Raw genomic sequence first — 24273 nt, forward strand, 5'->3', positions numbered from 1 at the left:
CTCCTAACTATTTAAACTTTACTGTCTAATTTAATTTTTATTTATTATAATTAATTTAATACGTGACAATTTTATTTTATAAAATTTCACTTAATTTTTTTAATGCTTTTTCAAAAACTAGTTTTTAATAACTGCACTAAATATAAATTATGCTTATTTTTATTTCAAGTTTTGTGGATGTATGAATTCAAAAATAATTTATTTCATAATTTTCTATGTATGATAAACAAATATAAGAATTGTAACAATTATTATTATAAATATAATAATTTTATTATAATATTGCGAAGGTCACAAATATAAACTTCATAACCTATCTTATAAATCTTATGACAAGATTTCTAATAAAACAATAATAATGATACAAGACAAAATTTAAATTTTGATAATATAAAAAAAAAAAAATTCAAAAGTATAAGCTGAGAAGAATTAGAATTATTCTGAGAATTATTTATTTGTCGATATACAAAATGTTTAAATTTAAATGTAAATATTTTATGATAAATTTTATGTATTCATAATCTGAAAATATTAACGAATCTCAATAATTATATATTTTTATATTATCCCGTGTGGAAAAGTGATGTGGGCCCCCAGTGGGGGCCCTTATGGATCGCCCTCATGCCATGAGGGGCGCATATGGATGATCCATAGGGGCCCCTCATGGAAACGACATGCTCATCGATGAGGGCGCCCTTATGGGCCCTCACGTTTCCCCTCAAGTTTGCCATAATGTTTTTTAATCAATAATATTAATAATAAAAGTTAATTAATAATAAATAAGCTTAAGTTATGAATAAATAACATATTTATTTAATAATTATTCAATTTTAAATTAAATTCTTACTCAAATTGAATTTATTAATTAACGTTCTAATTAATTAACTGTCCGATATAATTAAAAGTAATAATAAATTAATTAATTAAAAAATTAAAAAATATGTAATTTATGCATACTATTAACGGATATTTTCATTTTTCAATTAATTCATACATAGAATTAATGATTAAACGCAAACCTGAGAAATAAATAAATCTAACGCATGGGGGGAATCGAACCTACGACCTACAGACTATGAGTCTAACGCTTTACCAACTACGCTACGCACGCTACTTCAAAACGAATGCTAACTTCTTGATGCTATTTAAACTTAAAAAATACCTAACAAAGAAAAGTGCTTAACATCATTTAGTTAAAGTTAAGATATTAAATTATATTTTCCAATCAAATGCAATTTATAAAATATAATTAATTATATGCTTTATGATTATTATCATGAATCATCTCAGGTGAATTTTCAAAAAAAGTGTAAATATATTTTTATTAAAAACGCGTTTTTCGTTGTTTTGAATCATTGGAAACATTCATTTTTTGTTGACGAAAAAATATTTGAATTTTGGACTTAGAAAATTTTGCTAATCGATCATGAGGGCGATCCATGCGGGGCCCCTACGTTGCCCCTCATGGATTCGCCATATGGAGCAGCCCTCATGGGCTCCCGCCGGGGGCCCCGAACTCTTGAGGGCCAGATCGTGGCTTTTTCCACACGGGATTACAAATTTTAATAATTTTTATTTTTTTTTACTAATAGTTCAAAAGATGCATTTTAAAAAACTCTACAAAACTAGAGATAAATATCTATAGGTGTCAATAAATTTTTTTAAATTATGGTCAGAAAACGTTTTTTTTTTAATTTTTAAAAATTTAATAACTTTGGATAGAATAACAGTATAATGTTCGTTAATAGCTAAAAAAATGCGTCTTAAAATACTCTACAAAATTAAAACAAAAAAAATATTCATAGGTGTCCTAACATTTTTTATGTTTTGGACAAAAAACGATTTTTCAAAAAGTTTTAAAATGCAAAAAAAAATTAGTTAATCTTTATTAATATGGCTCAAAGACTCTCATTATTTGTCCGCCAGTGAGACCTACAATTTAAAAAAATTTATCCTTAACTCTTATAGTATTCAAGGTGTTTTAAAAAATGCAAGTAAATCCGCTTAACATTATTATTTTATTAAATAATAAAAAATTATTATTCATTAATAAGATTTTTTTCAGTTGTATGTGAAAAGGAGTGTGAGTGGTAAAAAAATGGAAACAATCTTCATTTTTACAGCTGTTAAACGTTAACCGTTCAAGAATAAAGATTCATTTTAAAAAATTGACTTTATTGGATACTAATAATAATAATTATATAAATAAACATTATATATCAAAAAATTTATATTCATCTTATATGAATTTTCATAAGTGAGAAGTGTGTGTAAATTGGACATAATTTTGTCTAATTAAAAATTTTTTTACATTAAAAACAATGAAAATTTCAATTAAACTTTCATAAAAAAATGTTCTTTTTCCTATTCTCTTTTGGATTTAGAAAAGAAAACTTAGTTTCTAAGTTTGTTTGTTACACCTAATTTTATAAATTTAAATTAGTCAATTAATTAATTAATTAATCGACTAATAAGTTATTAAAAGAAATTTTATTCACCATTTGAGAAAAAATAATAATGAAAAAAATAAAATAATCGCAATCCTAACCCGCGATCAAAGTAAGACGTATTATTATTTTATCGTCCATAAAAATATAAATCAAATAATTATAACATTTTAATATTATTCGAATAAATAATAAAATTTCATTGAAAATAAAAGAGAATTGCAATTAAAATAAAACAATTTCCTTTCATAAAATTTTAGTTTGTTATCTGGTTTTCTATATATTTTTCTTAATTTTAAAATATATATGTTTCTTCTTAATAAAATATCTATGAATATCATCAAAACTGAGAAATAAAAAAATCGTCCTACTTACACTCACTTCCCATCAGCTTTCAATGCTTTCATTGAATTTGAAAAATTTTTCAACAGTTTACAACTTTGTTTTATATTACTCCTTCACAATGATGATTTGAAAGACAAAAAATTGAGAATAAAAGAAAATGTTATACAGATGTTAAGATAAGTTGATAGAAATTATTTCACAAAAAAATACTGTTCTATCCATTATTAACATAGAAAATAAACTATTATTTTTGTCGGATTATTTTTAGCTTCACCTCTTCAACAAAGGGGGATAAATATATTTGCTAAAAGTAAATCGAATTCTGATTAAATATTCAGATTATTATAATATATTACATTAAATGTTTGTGTGTTCAATGGATTGAAGTCTAGTTAATAACTTCTACGTGATTAGCAGGAAATAGACCGTATGTTCCATCTGGACCGAGTCCTTGCCACCAGCCTTCGTCAATAGCGTCAATATGTGTAATAATATCACCCGGATCAAAAGTAATTTCAGTATCATCGGCAGCTTGATAATCATAAAGAGCTCTCGCTTTCATTCCTTCATTATTAGGATCTAGATACAAATATTCTCCTTCTAATTGACTATATAATTGATTTTCTGCTTCTTCGACAGTAGTTGACGATTCTTCATTTTGTAATTTTGAAACATTTGTTCCTTTCTTTATCTGACTTTCTATTTCACTTTGAGGATTAACAGTTTCTCCATGACTTTGTTCTGAATTAAAACATTCATTTTTCTTTAATTCTTCATTATTTATTTGTGGTTGACTTAAACTACTTGAAAGTTCTTTAGATTCTTCTTTTCGTTCACTATCTTCAGTACTTTTAGTAGTAGCAGTAGTAGTACTAGTAGTATTTCTTGATATGTCTACATTGTTGCTTTTTTGTTCTACTGGATAATAAGTACAAGGTGTTTTTAATTGACCAGCACATGTGTTCTGTTCAAATATAGCTCGTGCATTTATTGTTCTTTGAGCAATTAATTTCTGAGCTTCATTATTTCGCTGTTGACGCAATTCTTCACTTCGAGATTTTGTATCAACTTCAGAGATACTGTTCTGAGAGTTTTGAATTGTTTGTTGATTTCGAATATTTTTTAATTCTTCAGAACAGTGTTCCACAGTTCGTTGGCTTGTAGTTTTCTTCACAATAATCTGAAACAGATGCAACTTTATTTTATTAGGTATAATAAAATGAGTCCTATAGGACTCAATAGTATTGATCTACATTGATTTTCTCAATTAATAATATATTCTCATACATTTTCCTGCCTATTATTAGATATTAATTCAATATTAAACTTTATTTAAGGACATGTGATGGAGAATGACGTGACTGGCATAGAAAAATTTGGTCAATATAAAACGGGTTTCTTACGAGAATCATTAACTCAAAATCATGATAGCTCTTTGAACTTTGGTCAATTTGTTAAAAAGTGGACTATACTGGATTGCATAAAGATTTATAGGAAGCCTGGACATAATTGATTCCAAAAACTTATATGAAAATGTCCCTTATCTTTTTAAAAGAAAAAAACATCTGTTTATTTAAAAAATCATGTTCTTTCTTTTTATTCACCGACTCATAATGTATCTGTTTTTTCTCTTGTTTTCTTTTTGAGCAAATAATGAAACGTGTAACCTTAACTGGTCAACATATACAGAATGCACTTTTTCCAAAAATCTTAGAAACCGAAACATTCGTAAACAATAAAGTTACAAAATACAACCATAAAAAATTTTCTGTACTCTACAAGTGCATCCTCCAGATGTCGACCGCTGGGGTCCTTTTCCTTTCATTTTCGTTTTTCTTACGACAGGTCCGAGAGTCCCTGTCGCCAAGATTTCCTTCTGTTTGTAATAAAATTTGTCTAGGTTCCGAAAATATATATTATACTAAAATTCACACACACATATATAGTATGAATGAATGTATAAAATATTTTACAAATTTGTTAAAATTAACAATAATTATAGAAAATTATAAATAAATTAAATCTAAGAAATGAATTATTCTTAAAAATCGTCGTAGAACCAAAATTCAAAAAAGGTTATGTAAATTAAGTCAAATAATAATTGTTAATAACAAATTATAATAAAAACTATTATTGTTTATAACAAAAATTTAATCTAATTGTAAAAAGATGCAAAATATAAAAGATCTCCCTTTCTTTGAGATTTTATCCCTACTTTTTGGAAATCTGTTTCTTTAAGGGACAACCCACAAAAAGTCTAAATTTCCTCTTAAAAACGCATGTTTGCGTAAGTCAGTAACTCATTCAAAAATTTTACAGTCATTCAAAAACTTATTTTCAACATTCAAATTTCTACATACAAACTCAAAAGAGTCATTCGAAAGTCATTTTCCACCTTCAAATTCACATACACTAATTCAAATCAAAATTCTAAAAAGTTATTCATTTATTCCAAATTCTAAATTTATTCAAATTTTATATTTTCAAGTTTCAAAAGTTTAGTGATTTTTCTACAATTATTACCGAATCAGAAATTATCAAGGAAGGACGATTAATCTAATATATTTTGCATCTTCAGGGAAAATTATCTTTGATAAATAAAAAAGTAAGCTTTAAAATTATAATTACTATCTTTACTTTATTTCTTTTTGAAAACTTCTTTCACATTCTAAAAATCTTTCACAATTTCCCAATTTCAAAGAATACTGCCGTATTAAAGCTGGCGGTTATTCTTTAAAATTGTATAATTTTACCTATGTGATTCCAAATTATTTTAACCTTTGATTCCAAAATTTGTTAACGTTACTTTATATAGTTGTGACTAACAAATTTTACTCCTTATATTATGTATTTCCTTAATTTTTCATATATCTATAAAAAATTCAATAGAAATAAAATAATCAAAATCAATTCCCAAGCTAATGGATGAGAATCCAGGCTTAAAATTGTAATAAATTTTTATAACTATAATTTTAATTTAAAATATAAATATTAAATTATTATTATTTGTTATGAAAATTTATAAAATATTATTTATGTTACATTACGTAACAATAAATATGATTGATTTGAACATAAGAAATCATATAGGATTTCATGTAGATTCTGAAATATCTATATCTAAGATTTCACATAGAATTATATAAAGGAAACAATATAGGATTTCATATAGGAATTTTCAGTTGGCAGACGTCAGTTTATAAAAATTAAAAATTATTTAATTAAAAATCAAATAATATTACTCCAATTCATCTGAAAAGAAAAAAAATTGTGCTTTGCAATACACCTTCTGAATTAGAGTCTCAGCTTTTATAAAGTATTTAAGACTGATCTCAACTGTGAGAAAAAAAATTATCACCATCTGGCGGCGTAAGAGTGGAACTATGATTATCTACATCTATATTGGAATTTCCCATATAATTTCCTATATAATTTCCTACATAATATCTCATATAATTTCAAACTTGGTATCTTAGATGGACATTTTTTTTATTAAATTCATTACTACTGTTTTTTTATAATCCTTGAAAAATGATATTTTAGAAGTTTTAAAAGGTGAAAAAATTTCCGATTATTCTTTAATGAAAAATTAACAAATGTTTTGAAAGGCATAGTAAAATCTTCGAATATTTTTGTACTGAACCGAAGCGTCATAATCTTTTAAGAAAAAAATAATATGTGGAAATGGAAATGTATTTCATGAAAAATTCATTGGTAATGAAATTTTAATTGTACCTGAAGCGATGAAAGGAATGTATATTCCCTTACGAAAAACATGTCACGCGAAGGTGGTTTTCGTTAAATTACTCAAAAACTACATTTCTAAAAATCTGCAAAAAATATATGTTAAAGGGGACATTATAAGATGTTTTAAAAAAAATTAAGAGTGGCCACTTTACAACACCCCCGCCCAAAAAAAAAGTTTGAGAATTGCTTTAACTTTATTTATAACATATCCAAAGCATATTAAAATCGGTTCAGTAGTTTTCGAGAAAAATAGATTTTTTGATTTTCCTTTCCCCCTTCATAACTCTCCCAAAAATGCGTTTTAAGGATTCATACTTGTAGAATTTTTTGTTCATTGGGTTACCAATAAATGGTATTTTAGGATCAGCCTGTTTCTAAAAGTACGATTTTTCTTCTTTTTAATTTCTACATCTAAAAACAACATTTAAGTCGAGCTTATGACTCAAGGTGTTACAATAAACATATTTCTAAATAAAATTTGTGCTATAAATACCTTTTCTTCTCGAATTTGATTTTCTTTTTCTTCGCGCATTCTAATTTCTTTCTCTAATTTTTGTCGGTTTTGTTCACTTTTAATGCGTTCTTGTTCCAATCGTTCCTTCTCTTCTATTTCTTCCTTTTGCCAAAATTTATCGCGTTCAGTAGCATTAATTTCTTGCTCTGGATTCACTCTAAATTATATTTAACATTAATATTATTTTAGAATTTTTCATATATAAATAAAAAAAATAAAAGGTATTAACTTTTGTTATTCATTTAATTTACCTTCGATAAGTAGTACCAACAGGATTCTTATGACTTCCATTCTCACCTCGTCGTTCATTAAATTTATATGCAGATCCTGTAGCACGAGCAAGTTTTTCCATTATTAAATCGACTTCAACTTCTTCTTCTGATCGTGCAGTTATTGTAATATGCACCCCTTTTAGTAGGCGTTCTATATCTCGTATATGATTTGCACATGTTCCCTTTCTTACGATAGGTGCACCATCCCCTTGCTAGAATTAAGAAAAAGTTATAATTGAGGCTCCCAATTCAAGTACCGGTCGGACTCTCGGGCTGGCCGCCATAAAGCCATTCAGCGCACAAAAATTTCAATAAAATTTAAAATCAAAATTCGTTGACTGGCTTTATAATGGTCAGCCCTCGCGTGCGACCGGTTCTTGAATTGGGAGCCTCAATTATAGCATTGGAACATTTCACGAATTATTTCTGCTCGTGTAAGATTATTCTAATTTTCAAATTTTTGTTTTCATTTCTGAAGTTAAGGTTTTGTATAAAATTGAAATAGTGAAAAACTTTTAAGTAATTATTTTAATCCAGAAATAAAAACAAAAATTCAATGAAAATTAGGGTAACTTTATATAATTATAGTATTATTAATTACAATTAATTATATTATTAATTTACATATTTTAGTAAAATAAGATTATAATTTCAATAATCACTAAACTCTAAAGGTTTTTGAAGATTTTACTTTTCTCGATAAAAGATATTCGAATAAGAAGGTCAATTTAGCACTTTAACTGAGTTTTCGCAGTCGTTGTAAAATGGGTTATGCAACATATTCAATTTCTTAAATAAGGCTTTCTTGTAATTTTAATGTAATTGACAGATATTCCTAAAGTGACTGTTACGGAGTAACAAAATTTCAATGTAAAAGAGAAATCTGTTTGAAATTTATTTGATTTTTTTTGTGACAAAAATTTGAGAAATATTGAAATTCTTTTGTAAATAAAATACTTTACGACTAGGTATCGATGTAGAGATTTTAAAACCAGATAGTATTTTTTGGACTCGACAATTTTGTCAAATATGTTTAGGTTTTTGTACTTCTATATACTTGAATTTTGTCGCGTTTTTGAAGATTTTATGATTTAGCAGATGTCCCTAATCCTACCGTCCCAAGTTTATTACTTTATGACGTCAAGCCTCGATCCTTTTACCTGCATTATCTCCATTACCAAACCTAATGAAAACAATTTACCTAACCTTCATCTTTTCCAAAAATCCATAGTTGCCAGATATCTTAAATAATTTAAATACAATGTTGCCAAATTTTCACGAACTACAATGTACCTACGATGTCTATCTTGTAACAGAATCAAGGTAACAGTTTTGAGAAATATCACAATAAATAATTAAGTTTGTTAATATTTTAATTATTTTTCAAATTTATTTCTTTTCCTGCACCATCATAATTCTAAACAGACGTCACTTTGATAGGAGATAACTTTAAAATCACTTAATATTTTTAACTTTTCTTTTTTTTAAATTCAAGTTTAATATATGTACTTTTAAATAATAAATCGATATTTTGAAAAAATTTAATGGTGTTGGAGAAAAAAATTCATAAAAAAGGTCTGTTTTTGGCGCTACAACTGCGAGTGCCCCTTAAATTCAAGTTTATACATAAAATAATTTTATTTCTTACAATGAAATGAATCGATTGATATATACATATAAATTATATGTTTTACCCAAAATTAATTCAAATTCTAATTTTTAATTTTTCAAAAAATTAATTTTGATTAATTTAAAACATTATTAAACTCGAAATGTTCTAAATAAAACAATTAAAATCAATCAAATAAATTAAAGAAATATATTGATTTCTCCACGCGGAAATAAAATTTTTGCTTTACATAATAAAGAAGCAAAATGTTCATGAAATTAACAAAAAGGACCCCCACCTGTTTTCTTGATATTGTCTGTAGGATGCTTGACTATAATTATATGCCCAAAAAGAAAAAAAACGCTCAAGCCGTTTTTGATAAACCTCATTTTTTTGAAAATTTTAGTTAACTTTTTTTAAATGAATAAAAATATGCATTTTATTGACTTAAGTTATTTAAATTGTCATTAAAAAAGGCTGAAAATATTCTTCACAACTTAATTTTTTGCATATTACTCACCCTCGGTATATATAACTCCATAAATATGTACACAAAAGCTAAAGCCTATAAAATTCTCTGCAAATTAAAAGACGGTATGCACTTCAGAAGGTGATGACTAAAATATGCTTTTAAAACAGCTCTAAAATCCACGAATGCCTTCACATACTTCAAACATCCTATGTATGCACGTAATAAATCGAATTTTTTCAGCAGTTGCTTACACGAATTTCCTTTAAATCCTGAAGCTCCATGCGTTGTTCCACGTTGAACGTTGCATGACTCGGCCCATCGATTAGCTTCAGTATCGAATTCAATTAACAATTTTGAGGAGAAGGTATTTACAACACCCAGTAGTAGATGTAATTCTGGTGAAGGGTTAAATTTTAGAAATGATTTGTCCTCTTTCAATATGTAAAAGTGTCAGGTGAATGAAATTATAATATTGTTTGGCTGTTTTTTCTGAGACCCTGCTTCACACTAATTCATGTAAATTTTTGGAAAGATGTCCCACGTTCATGGAGATTGACTTTTAACGCATAACACCAAGTACACGGATATGAGCTGCTGTGTGGCATTATGCTTACAATGATATTTTAAAGTTTTAGACAGCTGCAATAGTGCTCTTAAAGTTATGAATTTGCATTGAAGACTAAAGAAGTGATACATTCTGGTAATTTTCTTAAGTACACTGTGCTAATGATAAGACAAGCAACTTGTTAACATTAGTCTTTAAAGCGTTTAGCGGAAATTTCCTGTCTTTCAGTAGTTTGGATAGACAGGCAAACTTTCAAGAAACCTCCTTCTCCATGAATTTCAAATTTTTAATAGTATTTAGATACTTGCTACTTTTCTTTAATAAACTTTATTAAACCCTCTAGATCGGTGCAATAAACAACTGTTTTGAGCTTTTTCGAAGACCTCATTAGATTTAACTTTGTCAAAATCAAACTTTGTGGTATAAAAATATTGATCAACACAATGGATTTGAACCGATAACTTTTTCTATAGATAAGGTTTAACAATTTTTTTTATTCTTTGTACCGACACAAATAGCCACAGCGATCCCAATAATTTTGTTTTTACTTAAATGAAAATTATTTTGATTTTTCAGAAAATCTTCTGCATTCAGAACTAACTCCCTTAATGCATTTTTAGTTGTATCTTGGCTGACAGTGATGTGAAGTTTCTGACTACCCCGAGGTTGAATCAGTAAATGTCTTGTAATTTTTCCTTCTTCTTTATCTAATTTTCGTCCTAAGAGCGATGATGTAACTTGTTCTGTAACTTTTTCACCATATTCTTCTATAGACAGTCAGATTTTATAATCGAGTAGTGAAATTGCATTTATAACAATTTCTTAATTAGCATTCTAGTTTGATGAAAAATAGTTTAAAGAATTACTGAATTACTTGAAGTTTGTATATTCAAAACAAAAATGGAAATTATAGACATTAGACACTCTTACTACTTAATCTCATCCTCCTTAGGGATTTAATATTTGAAAAACTTGGTAACTGAACGATATTTCTGGAATTGTCTTCTAAAGTTCTATATATATCTTTTACGTGTAGAGCGTAATGCATTGGCTAACCTGACATCATCGGTATCGTATTCGACAATATTCTTTACATTAACTTCCAGCTTATCTTCTATGGTAACCATTTTCTTTGCTTTCACAAAACATAACAATCATAACTTATAAAATTTTTGAGACAAAAGGTTCGATTTTTTATGATTTGCAGAGAATTTTATAGTAACTTTAACTTTTGTGTACATAAGTATGAAATTACATTTACTGAGAGTGAGTAATATGCAAATAACTGAATAATGAAAAACTTTTTTTAGTTTTCAAAGAATTTTTGCAGGTTTGAGTAGACGTAAGAAATTTAGTACTTATAGCCTCTTTTTGATGCCAATTTAAATAACTTAATTTAAATAAATTGATTAATTGTGTAAAATTTAACTGATTTATTTGAAACATTTTAAGATTAAAAATTATTTAATTAATTCAAAATAATTTTTTGAAAACTTAAAAATTAATATTTTAATTAACTTCGGGTAAAACACATAATTTATATGTATATGTCAATCAATTCGTTTCATTGCAAGGAATACAATTATATTATGTATAAACTTAAATTTAAATAAAGACAAATTTTTTTAGCTAAAACGTGAATCTTTTATTTGCTAAATTTTCATTAATTATTTAAATTTTGCTATTACAAATTTTGTTTTATTAAAAACAATTTTTTGCAAAAAAAACTATAAATTTTTTTTAGTATTTATTGAAATCCTTGTGTCCATTAAAACCCGTTAAAATTATCGTGTTTACAAAAAACGGGATCCACATACATACATCCGGGAATTTGATGAGGGACTTATATATTATATTTATGTTCAACCCCATTTTCACATAAGGCACACGCGATATTTGAGATGAAAGATTTTGACTTTCCCCGCGGAATCATAGTGAATTCACCAATTATGTAGAATGCTCTTCAATTTTATTTAAATGACTTTCGTCGCGTAATCATAATGTATTCGGCATTTTTTAAGTTGTACAATAATAGAATTTCTTTTATTAGTTTATATGAAAATAATAACAGGGATGCGGGAAATATATCTTACGAAACAGCAAACAGTTTTGCTCAATGATTATTACATCTTGACACAAGCAATGAAGCCCTCACATTGACAGTAAGATTACCGATAAATAAAACACCAGCAGTAAATCGTATGAAATTAGAAATTTTAAATAAAATAAATCCCATTAATGATGAAAAAAAAATTAGAATGCAAAAAATTTATATTCGCTATCTGTAAGTTTAATTTAATGAAAGTTAACTAAAATTTAATTTATTTAAAACCTCCATAGATATCTCTTCATTATAAACAATATTTAATTTAGGAAACAAGAATACGTTATCACTGCAACAAGGCGTGGGGATGGAATAATTAAACTGGACCAACTAAACCATAGCTCTCAGTCACCTTCACGATCTGGGTCACCAGCAGACTCTCGGTCACATTCACACTTTAGGTCACTAGCACGCTCTGGGTCACATTCAAGATCTTAGTCACCAGCACCAAAAAGGAAACGAAGGAGACGAAGGTGTGAAAATTATAAGCAAGAAATAAAGTTGCATAGTCTGGTATGGGCCGTACACAGTAATGATCTCAAATTGGCACGAATTGTGCAATAGAAAGGATCATCAAAAAAGAAATCTTCGGTTAAATTCTTCAAAAATGAAAATTTTAGTGATAATTAAAATCTTTATGTCTATTTTGAGATATTAATGTGATAAATACGCCTACTAAATTTTCACACAAATCCATTAAAACCCGTTAAAATTATCGTGTTCACAAAAAACGGGGTCCACACACATACATACATCCGGACATTTGAACAGGGACTTAAATATTATATTTATAAATACAAAAAAATTTGTTTTATGCATTTTAAAAAATATTTCAACTTTAAGGCCTACATAGCTTTCTCTATGCGGAAGCAAAAACTTGAACTTAATTCACACTCACCGTGGCATCATTCAATAAAATCGTATTATGTATTTTATAATATATTATATACATAGTCTGTTGTGGGATAAATTAAATAAAATGAGGGTGGGAAGTTAAATTATTAATATATTAATAAATCTATAGTCTAAGGCAAGTATGGCTGTGAAGGGATTCTCTGGTATCTCAGACTACACTAAGGTTACACGAGGAGTATTGCAGGGTGAGGTTTTGAGCCCTTTACTTTTTTCATGTTTTATTGCAGATTTTGAAGATTTTTTAAAAGCGGAAGGAATTAGGGGAGTCTCATTAAGTCACATTACGGAAATATTATTATTTGCTTATGCGGATGATATTGCAATCCTTGCCGACTCTTACGTAAATATGAAAAAAATTATAAAAGCTTTAAAAAAATATTGTGTTGCAAATAATTTAGAAATAAATATAAATAAAACCCAGATAGTAATATTTAGAAAGGGTGGACATTCACATAATAAAAAATTTGGAGCCTTTATATATGATGATAAGCAAGAAATTGAAATTGTATCAAATTACGATTATTTAGGAGTTACATTTTCTAACTCGGCAACTTTTTTAAATGAAACAAATAATGCAATCCGCAAGACAAACATGGCTCTTGGAGCTACAATCGCATTAATTAACCGTCTAGATTTAAAGAATTGGAACTCTGTTAATAAACTTTTTAATAGCCTTACAGTAAGCAACTTGATGTATGCGATACATACATGGGGAATAAGATATTTAGAAGATATTGAAAAAATTCAAATGTCATTTTATAAAAAACTTTTACGTTTACCAGAAAATACTCCTGGCTATGCGGTGAGATTAGAAGTGGGGGTGCCAAAATTAGCAGTATTAATTTTCAAGTCTACTCTGAACCTTATTGAAAAAATTTTGTTAATGGAAAATGACCGATACCCGAAATTATGTTTTTTGCGATTGAAAGGTTTATCCCAGAATAATTATTGCAATCATAAGTTTAATTGGTGTAAACAAATAGGAGCTATATTTGATTTTATAGACGAAAAAACGGAGTGGGAGAACCTCGATTTAATTCAATTACAAACAAAAAAAAAGATGTGGACTGATAAGTATGAAGGTTATTTATATGCAGAAGACTTAATAAGAATGAGAGATTCCCGTTCACTGCAGATTCTTCCTCACTTAACACTGCTTGTAGGACCGCAAAAATATTTTCAATATAAAATTTCTCTAAATTACATTAGAATTATGTGTCAAGTACGTCTTTTAAATAAAATAGTAATCAGATTTTCAATTAAAAAGAAATTCTATAAGATGAATGTGAGTGGGACCTGTGGTGGATGCGGAGAAAATACTTTAGAAATGTTTTACCATCTTTTAGTTGAATGCCCTTTTCTAACGGAAGAAAGAAAAAAATATATTTGTAAGGATCAAAACGAATTTACTATAAAGTGCGCCTTTCTGGATATGCTAGAGAAACCTCAAAACAAAATTATGATGAATTTGTATTGTTACATTAGAGATTTAAGTGAAAAAATGAAGACAAGATAAAGAAATAAAATTGTTAACGGCGGCAACCCTTTGTATTGGCTTTGGTCATAAAACAAATAAATTATCTATCTATCTAATATATTATATTGGGTGTATTGTATATTGTATTGTTTGCTTCATTATTATAAAAAATAATTTTGGAAAATGATTTTCAGGAAGTTATTAAAAACTTTTTTAAAAAAATTATTAATTTATTTAAAGAAAACTGATTCAATTTATAAAAGTAATTAAGCGTAAAGTTTCATTAAATGAAAATTATTAAATTAATCGCTTAAATTACATAAAATATAATTTTTACTTTATAAAAACAGGATTTCGACATACCGAGTAACACCGAGACATCAACTAACCTGGCTGCCTAACCATGCGTCGAAAATCCGACGATTACAGTAGTGTCATGTGGCACACGAACTAAGTCCCTGTTGTGCTGAATCGAAGGCTGCTCCGAGGTCCACCAGCTACTCTGAGCATTCACATCCTGAACAGACGAGAAGGTTGACGAGACTTGACTCTGAGTATTGTTACCTAAAAATAGGTGAACGAAGTTGGCCTATCCCTCATTGAAAACTCATGCAAAAATGTCGACAACAAAGGAAAATAGTTCCAAAACGTCACCAAACCCCTCCGGGTTCCTAGACAACTCTGCCATATGCCGGTCCCAAGCCCGGAAACATACTACAGTATGAAAGAGGAGGGTAGCGTCCCAAAAACCAAAATGGTGTCAAAGTGAAGAAGCCAAACTGGTATAATGGTAATGGAAGTTCTACTTCTCAGCGACCGTGGTGCACTGATTGGTAAATGTGTGGGTTGAGCGTGAAGTGTTGGGATTGTTGTCACCTAACCGGATCTAGAGGGTACCCTTCAAAAAGCAGGAGCTCCCCTTCGGATGAGGGGGGCAGTGCAAGCCTGCGCCGCGTAATAGTACCAGGGCCCGAGGCAGATTAGCCACCTGCACTTGGCTGCCCTGTAGCAGTGCGTGAAAAATATGTCTGTTGTCCTGCCGCTTGCGGTACACCTCAGAGTGGCTTCTGAATGGGGGGTCGATAGGAAACGGCAAATGCTGATTTAAGGCCACTGGAACTGGAAGGGTGGCAACACATGATCCGGACGCAGAACGCGAAATGTCACTTATCAATGGTTAATACTCGAACATACAAAACACCACAAAACAAAAACTATGAATTATGTCTAAAATACAAAAATATGATCAAGTTGCACAAAAACTAGGTTCCTTAACCAAAAGCAAAACTCTAAAAAGTAAATTAAGTAATAGGGATAAGACCGATCCCAAAAAGAAACACTCAACTACAGCTTCAACCGATTCAATATATAAAGGGAGTTAGGATTTAAAACAGTCTGAGAAACCGAATGAGAAGGAGTCGGGTAAATTTTGCAAAGCGCCTGTAAAGAAAGATGCTGAGGGATATGAAATTGAAATTGAACAAACCCCTCAAAAACGAAAGCACGAAGTAAAGACACCAAATACATCTCCGATCTCTAAAAAGGAAAAATTAACTGAAGAGCCAAAGGACTTACAATTAGTATTAACTGTGGAAGATTCCCCCACAGTTCAGAAAGGTCCAAACTTTAATAAGATTCCGAAATATATACAAGAAGATCTTAAGATTATTAGAAAAGCAATTAAAGATAATGAGGAAGCAGAGGATAGCCTAGACGCCCTCGCTTCTGTGCTCTACCAATTTCAAGGTAGAGTACATCATTTATCTGGAAAATTGGAGGAGAGAAGAATGAAGACTGCGACGTCTTCTTCTTACGCAGCTGCTGCTGCGGCAATTCCTCCGCAAAAACTGTCCGCTCCAAAAATGCTTAAACAAGCGGCCATTAGGCCACCACAAAACGTTGTCTTCGTTAAATCGAAGACAGCAGACGAAACAACAGACGAGACAAAAATAAATTTGATGAAGTGCTTCAACCCACAAAGGGAAAAAGTACAAATCAAAAATATTAGAAAAACCAGAAATGGCTTACTAATAGAAACCACAACACAAGAAGGACTGAAAATACTTGAAAATCACACTGCACTAAATGAAAAATTTAACATTCAAAGACCGAAAAAGAGAAACCCTAGGATCATTATTTATGATGTCCCGAAGGATCTCTCAGAAGAACAGCTCACTGAAGCTGTTCTAAATCAAAACCCAGACATAACGAATAAACCTGACGAAACATTCACGCCTCGATTCAAAACGGGGAAAAGAAAAACAGACACAGTAAACTGGGTCGTTGAGGTTTCTCCGGAAATTCGAAACGGACTCCTGAAACTTAGCCGTGTGTACGTGGGATGGCTTGCATGTAAACTGCACAACTTCATCCTTGTGACGAGGTGCTTTAAATGCCAAGGCTTTGGCCACATTTCCAAGCACTGTGAAAAGGAGTTATTCTGCTCCTCCTGTGCCGAAAGTGGTCATAAACACGATGACTGCCCAAACAAAGAAAAGCCTAAAAAGTGCATTAATTGTAATAGACGTAATATAGATCACAATCGTGATGTGACAGATAAGAAATGTCCTACATATAAAATAGCCTTGGAAAGAACCATAAACTTAACAAATTATGGACCATAAATCGGGCTCTATCAATACACATCAAAACACATAAATAAACGTGGTGCAGCTAAACTGTCGTAGATCAACCAAAGTTCTTCCAGAACTAAGGCAAAAAGCGGTGGAAAATGGCATTGACATAATGCTATTGCATGAACCGTACTCAAGCGATAACAAACTTATAGGCTTAGGAATGGGAACAAGAATAATAAAAGATGACTCAGAGCATCCATGGGCCGCAATTGCTGTCCTTAACCCAGAGCTTCAAGTTCTAAAACTTTCACACTTGTGCTCCCCGCACATCGCGGTTGCACAAGTGAGTAATGGATCATGCAATTTCTACATTGCAAGTGCTTACTTCCAACTAAGCCACGATATAGAACCACACATTGAGAACCTTGAGCAAGTGCTCATAAGCCTGGGCGGAAGGAATACAATTGTTGGCATTGACTCCAATGCTAAATATCCATTCTGGGGAGCTAGAAAAAGAGATAAAAAAGGGAAGACTATTAGAAGACTTTATAGCAGAATGGAGTCTTATCGTTGTAAATAACAATAATGACCTACCAACAACCTGCAGTGAAGTAGGCGAAGGAGATGTCGATGTAACACTAACAACAGCAAGTATTACAAGCAAATGCTTTAACTGGAAGGTCAGGGATGGATAGACTTCCAGTGATCACAGAGCCATAACTTTTGAAATAAAAAGCACAAATAAGCACAAACTTGCATCAAAAACATCTGAAAATCGACTAAAGTCCTACGCAACATCAAAAGCCAACTGGGATCTCTTTGATAGCAAGCTATTGGAGTCTTGGAATGGCCAAGAACATTACATAAATTCAAGGAATGACGTTATCCTAAGAGTGAGACAATTGAATCAGTGCCTACGAAAAGCGTGCAGTGCAGCAATGCCACGAAAACACAATGCACCAAAAACAGTTCCATGGTGGGATGGTAATCTTTCCAACTGACAGAAAAAGGCATATAAAACAAGGCGGGCCTTTCAACGAGAAAAGGACCTAGCCAAACGACAAGAATAGCAATCATAAACAAAATGAAGCCTGGAAAAGCCCCTGTGCCTGACAGCTTCACACTAAGCATAATAAAGAGAGCATTTTCAGTACTCCATACTGGACTTCTAGATATTTATAACAATTGCCTAAAATACTCAGTCTTTCCCAATGAATGGAAAATTGGTAAAGTAGTAACAATCTTAAAAGGGGAAGACAAGGATCCTACGGACCCTAAATTATTTTGACCAATCTGTCTCCTACCCATCTTGGGAAAAATGCTGGAAGCACTGATAATGAAAAAGCTTAATCAACAACTAGAACCGGCACTTTCACCAAGGCAATATGGCTTCAGACGTGGAAAATCCACTGAAGATGCCATCACAGAATTCAGAAAGCATATAAACAACTCTAAAGCAAAATATGTTATTGCAATCTTTCTAGATATAGAAAAAGCCATCAGGGATGGCTGCCATGAAATAAGCAAAAAAGTAAATAAAAGATGTCCCCAAGGTTCGGTCATGGGTCCTGCTCTCTGGAATATAATCTTCGATCCGAATTTAAGAGCACTTGAAAATCTGGACTGCCAAGCGTTTGCATATGCAGATGATGAGGTGATACTGATAGAGGGTGACTCTAAGAAAGAACTAGAAACAAAGGGACAACTTGCAATCAATACAATAACTAAGTGGTGCGATACAAATAAACTAGCGCTTGTCCTAGCAAATGCGTACAGCTAATGGTAAAGGGCTTTCTAAATAAGAAAGCACCACCCATAATCAAAATAAACGATAGAAAAATTGGAAGAGTTGAGAAATTCAAATACCTTGGCATTACATTTGGATCAGCCGGAATAAACGGCATTACTGTAACACATCATATCGAGGATGTAGACCAGAGAACAAGGAAACTATTTAATAATTTATCTAGACAAGCCAGAGACGAATGGGGACCATTAACGAACAAGACTTGCCCTTGGAAGGAGGAAAAAGCTTACCAAGAAAGAGTCGAAGATTCTCACAAGCCCTGGGAAGGTTAAATCTCAGGCTTCAGAAACACTCAAGCCATCCGTGAAGGACGACTTGGCTTCTTCGGTTTCCCTTGAAAGGGAAACCGTCGAAGCAATGTCGAAAGTTGAGAGGAAGGAGCAGAGCCAAAGGTTGAAGGCGAAATCAACCAAAACGGCCCTCCTTAACCTTTTGAAAGAGTCTTCTGAAGTCTCGAAAGACGTCAGCTGCCAGGTGATGGAGCACGTAGAAGTGCTCTCTAACATCATCAACAAGCTGATGTGTGAGAATAACTACCTAAGGAGAGTGTTTGTCGGAAAAACGACAAACAGTGAACTGATGACCGAGGTTGCCGTCAAGAAAGCTCTTGAAAATGCAACCCCGATGAAGAAAACTTATGCCGGAGCAGTTAGTAGCGTTAAACCCGCGAAAGCTAAACCGGTATAGAACTTGAGTGGTGGTGTCAGGAAGGCACCACCACAACTCGCCAAGTGAGCGAGTTCTCGAGCTGGTGAACCCAGCCAAAGAAAAGCTTCAAGTTCGAGGGGTACGCATGATGCGTGAGGGAGGAATTGCCGTTGAGGTGGTCACTGACCAAGACCTCAACAAAATTCTATCAAACGCAATGCTGAAGTCTGACGGATACGACGTCAAAAAGGCAGGTCCCGTCAGATGTGAACGAGGACGAAGTTTCTGCTGCCATAATAGAGCAGAACGAATCAACGTCTGCCCTAAACGCAGCACAATTTAAAGAGAACTTTAAATGGAAGTTTAGGATGGGAAAAAAGAGAAGAAGCTCTCACGAATTGGGTTGCAGAGGTGACCCCTGAAATGAGAGGTCTACTCCGTAGTACCAACCGATCTCGAGTGTACATCGGCTGGTCCACCTGCCGGGTAGAAGATTTCACGGCCGCGACACGGTGTTTTAAATGCCAGTGTTACGGCCATGTGCAAAAATTCTGCACGGAGAAAGAGCTTTGTTGTAACTTCTGTTCCAAACAGGGTCACAAAGCAAATGAATGCCCTGATAAGGCTGCAAATAAATCGCCGACTTGCCCTGCGTGCAAGAAGGCGAAGAAAAAGTCTTACCACCGAGCTGGAAGCAAAAACTGTCCAGCTCAAAAGGCTGCAGTACAACGGGAACTAAGCCGAACAGACTATGGCAACACAACCTAATCCTATTTCGATACGTGGCTTGCGTTTGATGCAGATAAATGCTGGCCGTGGCAAGAACACTAGTTCTGCCATACGCCAGTTGTCGGATAAAAATGGAATTCAAATAGCTCTCGTTCAAGAACCTTACTCTGCAAAAGGCAAAGTTTATGGTTTTGGTCTCAATCAAGGCATTATCGAAAGAAGAAGCGAAAGCAGAGAGACTACGACTAAAGGAAATGGCAATTGATATGGCTCACTTGAATCTGGAGGACCCAGAACTAGACAATGCTTTCCAAATTGCATTTATTTCCGAGCCCAGAATATCGGAAGCGGCGCCGGATTTAAATGACAATTTTATTAAAGCACTAGCGATGTATTCCTCGCTCGCTAACGCACGCTCGGTTAAAATTGTACTTATTGTTGTTTACTTATTGTAGTTTATGTATATTATATATATAATTTATGTTTTAAATTAATATCTTATTAATATTGTATAAAATTTATCTTAATTTTGATCAGTTTCATTGAAGGATGAAATGACAATTGTTAAATATTAGATTTTTTTTATTATAATTATGACAACAATATTAATTATATTATATTATAATATATTTTTTTTATCTTAAATTATATTATATTATATTATATTGATGTAAATTGTCCCACAAACACATGTAGATTTTGCAAATTTTTGAGAAAAATATTCGTAATAAATCGAAATACTTTTTAAAATATCGGTTTTTATTTTTATTATCTATAGTAAACCGTTATAAAGAGATTCTTGTTTGATTTTACATATATTACTAGTTCTCCGGAATAATGATGTATTTGAATTAAATAATGATGTTGTTAAACGAATGACGAATCTCTGTAGGTGCTCCTGCGAGAGTATGCGAGTATGACGTCATTTCCAAGAACCTAGAGTACCGTCTTCGCGACTTCTCTGTGGGTGCTCCCGCGAGAGGACGTAGAGACAGGTACTTCCTTTTTCGTTCACCGCCCCAGGTGAGTAGAGGGGCAATCTCTATCACCTGGATGCGAAGCTCAGGGCCGTATCTTTAACTCAGGGTGCCCCCTGGTCTAAGATATTTCCCAGAGATGTTCCTTAATATTCCTAGTTCACGTCAGGCAAGAGTATCAGGTACATACCTGATTCTTCAACCCAATCGTTTCCCTTCTAGTTTTCTCTGGAAACGATTATCTCAGAGTGCACGTTCTAGTTTTTGTTTGCCGTGAATGCTTAACTTACATTTTGGATTAATACGGGATTAACTCCTGGTGAACGCGATCGCGAATATTAAAGGTACCTTTGTATCATTTCAGACAAGAAACTGGCCAGAACAATAAGATAGAGGGCGGTGCTGTCGAGCCACTCGAGAGATCTGGATGATCTACTCATCCTATTTTATTTTGCATTATATCGAGTCATTTTGGATTATTTATTGTTTTATATTCTTTATATATATAGTTTCTTTTGTACTTTTATTTAACTTCCTTTATGTTACAATATATCATTCTTTCGAAAGTTTCAAATAAAGACTCGTTATTGACTACACCTCTCCTCTGAATCATAGTACGCAATAGTTCCATAAAGCTAAATAGATGGCGCTTCACGCCACAAGTAAGAATTAAGTGAACACAAGGACTCGGTCCCCATCTGGGGAGCGAATCCTTTGGCAATTAAAATATAGATCATTACAAGTTCATTCACGAAATGAACCTCTACGTATTAAACGAAATTGACCAGCTGAAAACTTTCTCATCTACAACTGGCGAGAGCAACATTGATATATCAATTTGCACGAGCCAAGTTGTTAGACACGATAAAGAGTGGAGAGTAATTGAAAATTGATGTGAAAGCGATCATCGACCTATTTTTATAGATCTCGTATCTGTAAAGAGGAATGATGATCTTGAACGAGAACACCTAGGAGGCAAAAGGTTTAATACCAATAAAGCTGACTGGGAAAAGTTCACTAAAACACTTCTTGACAACCGTCAAGAGCTCGGCACGAAGTGTGAGAATAGAATGGACGTCATAAATCTTGCAAAGCAAATCAGAAGGATTATCACCCTCGCGGGAAAGTAATCCATGCCAATGCGTAGAGACAAAGGCCCTGGTGTCAGGTGGTGGACACAGGAGCTAACAGATCTTAAGACTGCTACGAACAAGGCTAGAAGGAAATTCCAGAGAACTAAAGAGCCTGAGAGTAGAAATAGACTTAAAATTGAGTACAGGAATACATGGAAAAAGTTGAAATGTAGAATGAAGGAGACCTCGAAAGAGAGTTTTAAAAACTTCATCTCCGAAACGTCGAAGGACCCATGGGGGTTTGCCTACAAACTTTCTTGTGGGAAACTCAGAACACAAAGTGCGATGAATACAATCAGAACAGTATCCGGCGAAACCCAGGACTGGAAAGAAACAGCTGAAGTTCTTCTTGATAATCTCTTTTGTTATGATACGGAAGAAGGAGAGTATGAACTTCAAAGTCTTAATAGGAGCAGAATGCGTGAACCGAGTGAACTCTCGGGGATCCAGGACGCTCCTTTTACAGGCAATGAAGTGTATAGAGCAATAAAGAAACTGAAAAACGGAAAAGCTCCCGGTTGGAACGCCATTGAAGTTGTAATGATGAAGAACTCATGGTCCGTGTTGAACGAACAGCTAATTGCTCTATACAACGGCTGTCTAAAACATGGAATATTCCCTAATGAGTGGAAGAGTGCAAACGTTGAAACTCTACTCAAATCGAACGATAAAGATCCGATGGATGCCGCATCCTACCGACCAGTATGTCTTCTTCCTATAATGGGAAAAATACTGGAAAGCCTTACGTTAGAAAGACTAAAAAAGGTTGTGGAACCTAAGCTACCCGAAATGCAGTTTGGTTTTAGGCCAAACCGATGCACGAAGGATGCTATTCGATCGTTTTTGCGCCTTAACAGCGAAGTGGTTGAAAAGCACGCCGGCGCTATCTTCATTGATATTGTCGGTGCATTTAACAACCTGTGGTGTCCTGATGTTATTCATGAATTAAAGGAAAAAGACTGTCCTCCGGGAGTGCTTGGATTCATTCAAAATTTCTTAAATGGCAGGAGAGTCAAATTCCAGACCAGAAATGGTCACGTTGAACGTGTAGTGAATAAAGGTGCAGCACAAGGTTCAGTGCTAGCTGGCATGCTGTGGTACACTGTGTTTGATGGTTTGATATTAGAGGTCAGAGAAGCGGGCTTTGAAATTGTCGTCTATGCTGACGATGGCGCCGTCCTAATCCACGGAAATACGAGACGAGAAATTGAACGAAAGGGAGAACAAGTGCTCAGTATCATTGAGAAATGGTGCAACGAGCATAAAATGAAACTGTCACTATCGAAGACTGTCATAATGTTGACGAAAGGAAACTTAGACAGGAATCGACCTTCGAGAATTCTCATGTCTGAGAATCCAGTCAAAGCAGTGAAAAACTTCAAGTATCTTAGAGTTACACTAGCTACTGACGAGAAGCGTATCAAAATCGATGAACACATTAATTCCACGGTATTGAAATGTAGAGTTCTATTCTCTCAGCTACGGAGATTGGCGCGGAGAGACTGGGGTATAAAGTTTTCAGCGATGAGAATAATATACAAAGGTCTTTTCGTTGCGATAATCACCTATGGGGCTGCAGCATAGATAGAAATGCTCAATGCTAAGCACTGGAAGCAATTGAAAGCTCTCCAACGATTTATTTTAATCGGTGTCACTGGTGCATGTAGAACGTCACCAACCGAAGTGTTACCAGTGATGGCAGGTGTACTGCCGATAGAACTCGAGATTCAAAAGAAGCACTATTCATACATGATTAGAAAGGGTATGAGCTTCAAATTGAACGAGTTTGAATTTGATCCCGAAATTTTCGTGGACAATTCAGACAGATGGATTCAGCGATTAAAAGCTGCATCCATCAGATCAGTCGTACGAGAACTCGAATTAAACTGGCAGAGGGAGTGGAGGCAATTCCCTAGGGTTGCCAGAAAACTCCTTC

The 24273-nt window shown here is 32.6% G+C and overlaps 1 protein-coding gene across 3 annotated transcripts in view; it reads right to left on the reverse strand.

Annotated features, from left to right (window-relative positions):
• Positions 1-435: 435 nt before the first annotated feature.
• The window catches only part of LOC127289477 (drebrin-like protein), a 73506-nt gene continuing 49668 nt past the window's right edge, over positions 436-24273 (reverse strand). For all 3 annotated transcript variants that reach the window (XM_051317438.1, XM_051317437.1, XM_051317436.1), the window contains exons 3-5: positions 7305-7537; positions 7033-7210; positions 436-3972 (exon numbers count right to left, since the gene is read on the reverse strand). In XM_051317438.1, coding sequence (XP_051173395.1) covers positions 3181-3972; positions 7033-7210; positions 7305-7537 — 1203 coding nt within the window. In that variant the 3' untranslated portion in view covers positions 436-3180. The remainder of the gene's footprint in view (positions 3973-7032; positions 7211-7304; positions 7538-24273) is intronic.

Source organism: Leptopilina boulardi, unplaced genomic scaffold, assembly GCF_019393585.1.
Source record: "Leptopilina boulardi isolate dan_hultmark-lab unplaced genomic scaffold, ZJU_Lbou_2.1 LbouV2_41, whole genome shotgun sequence".
NCBI classification, from domain to species: domain Eukaryota; kingdom Metazoa; phylum Arthropoda; class Insecta; order Hymenoptera; family Figitidae; genus Leptopilina; species Leptopilina boulardi.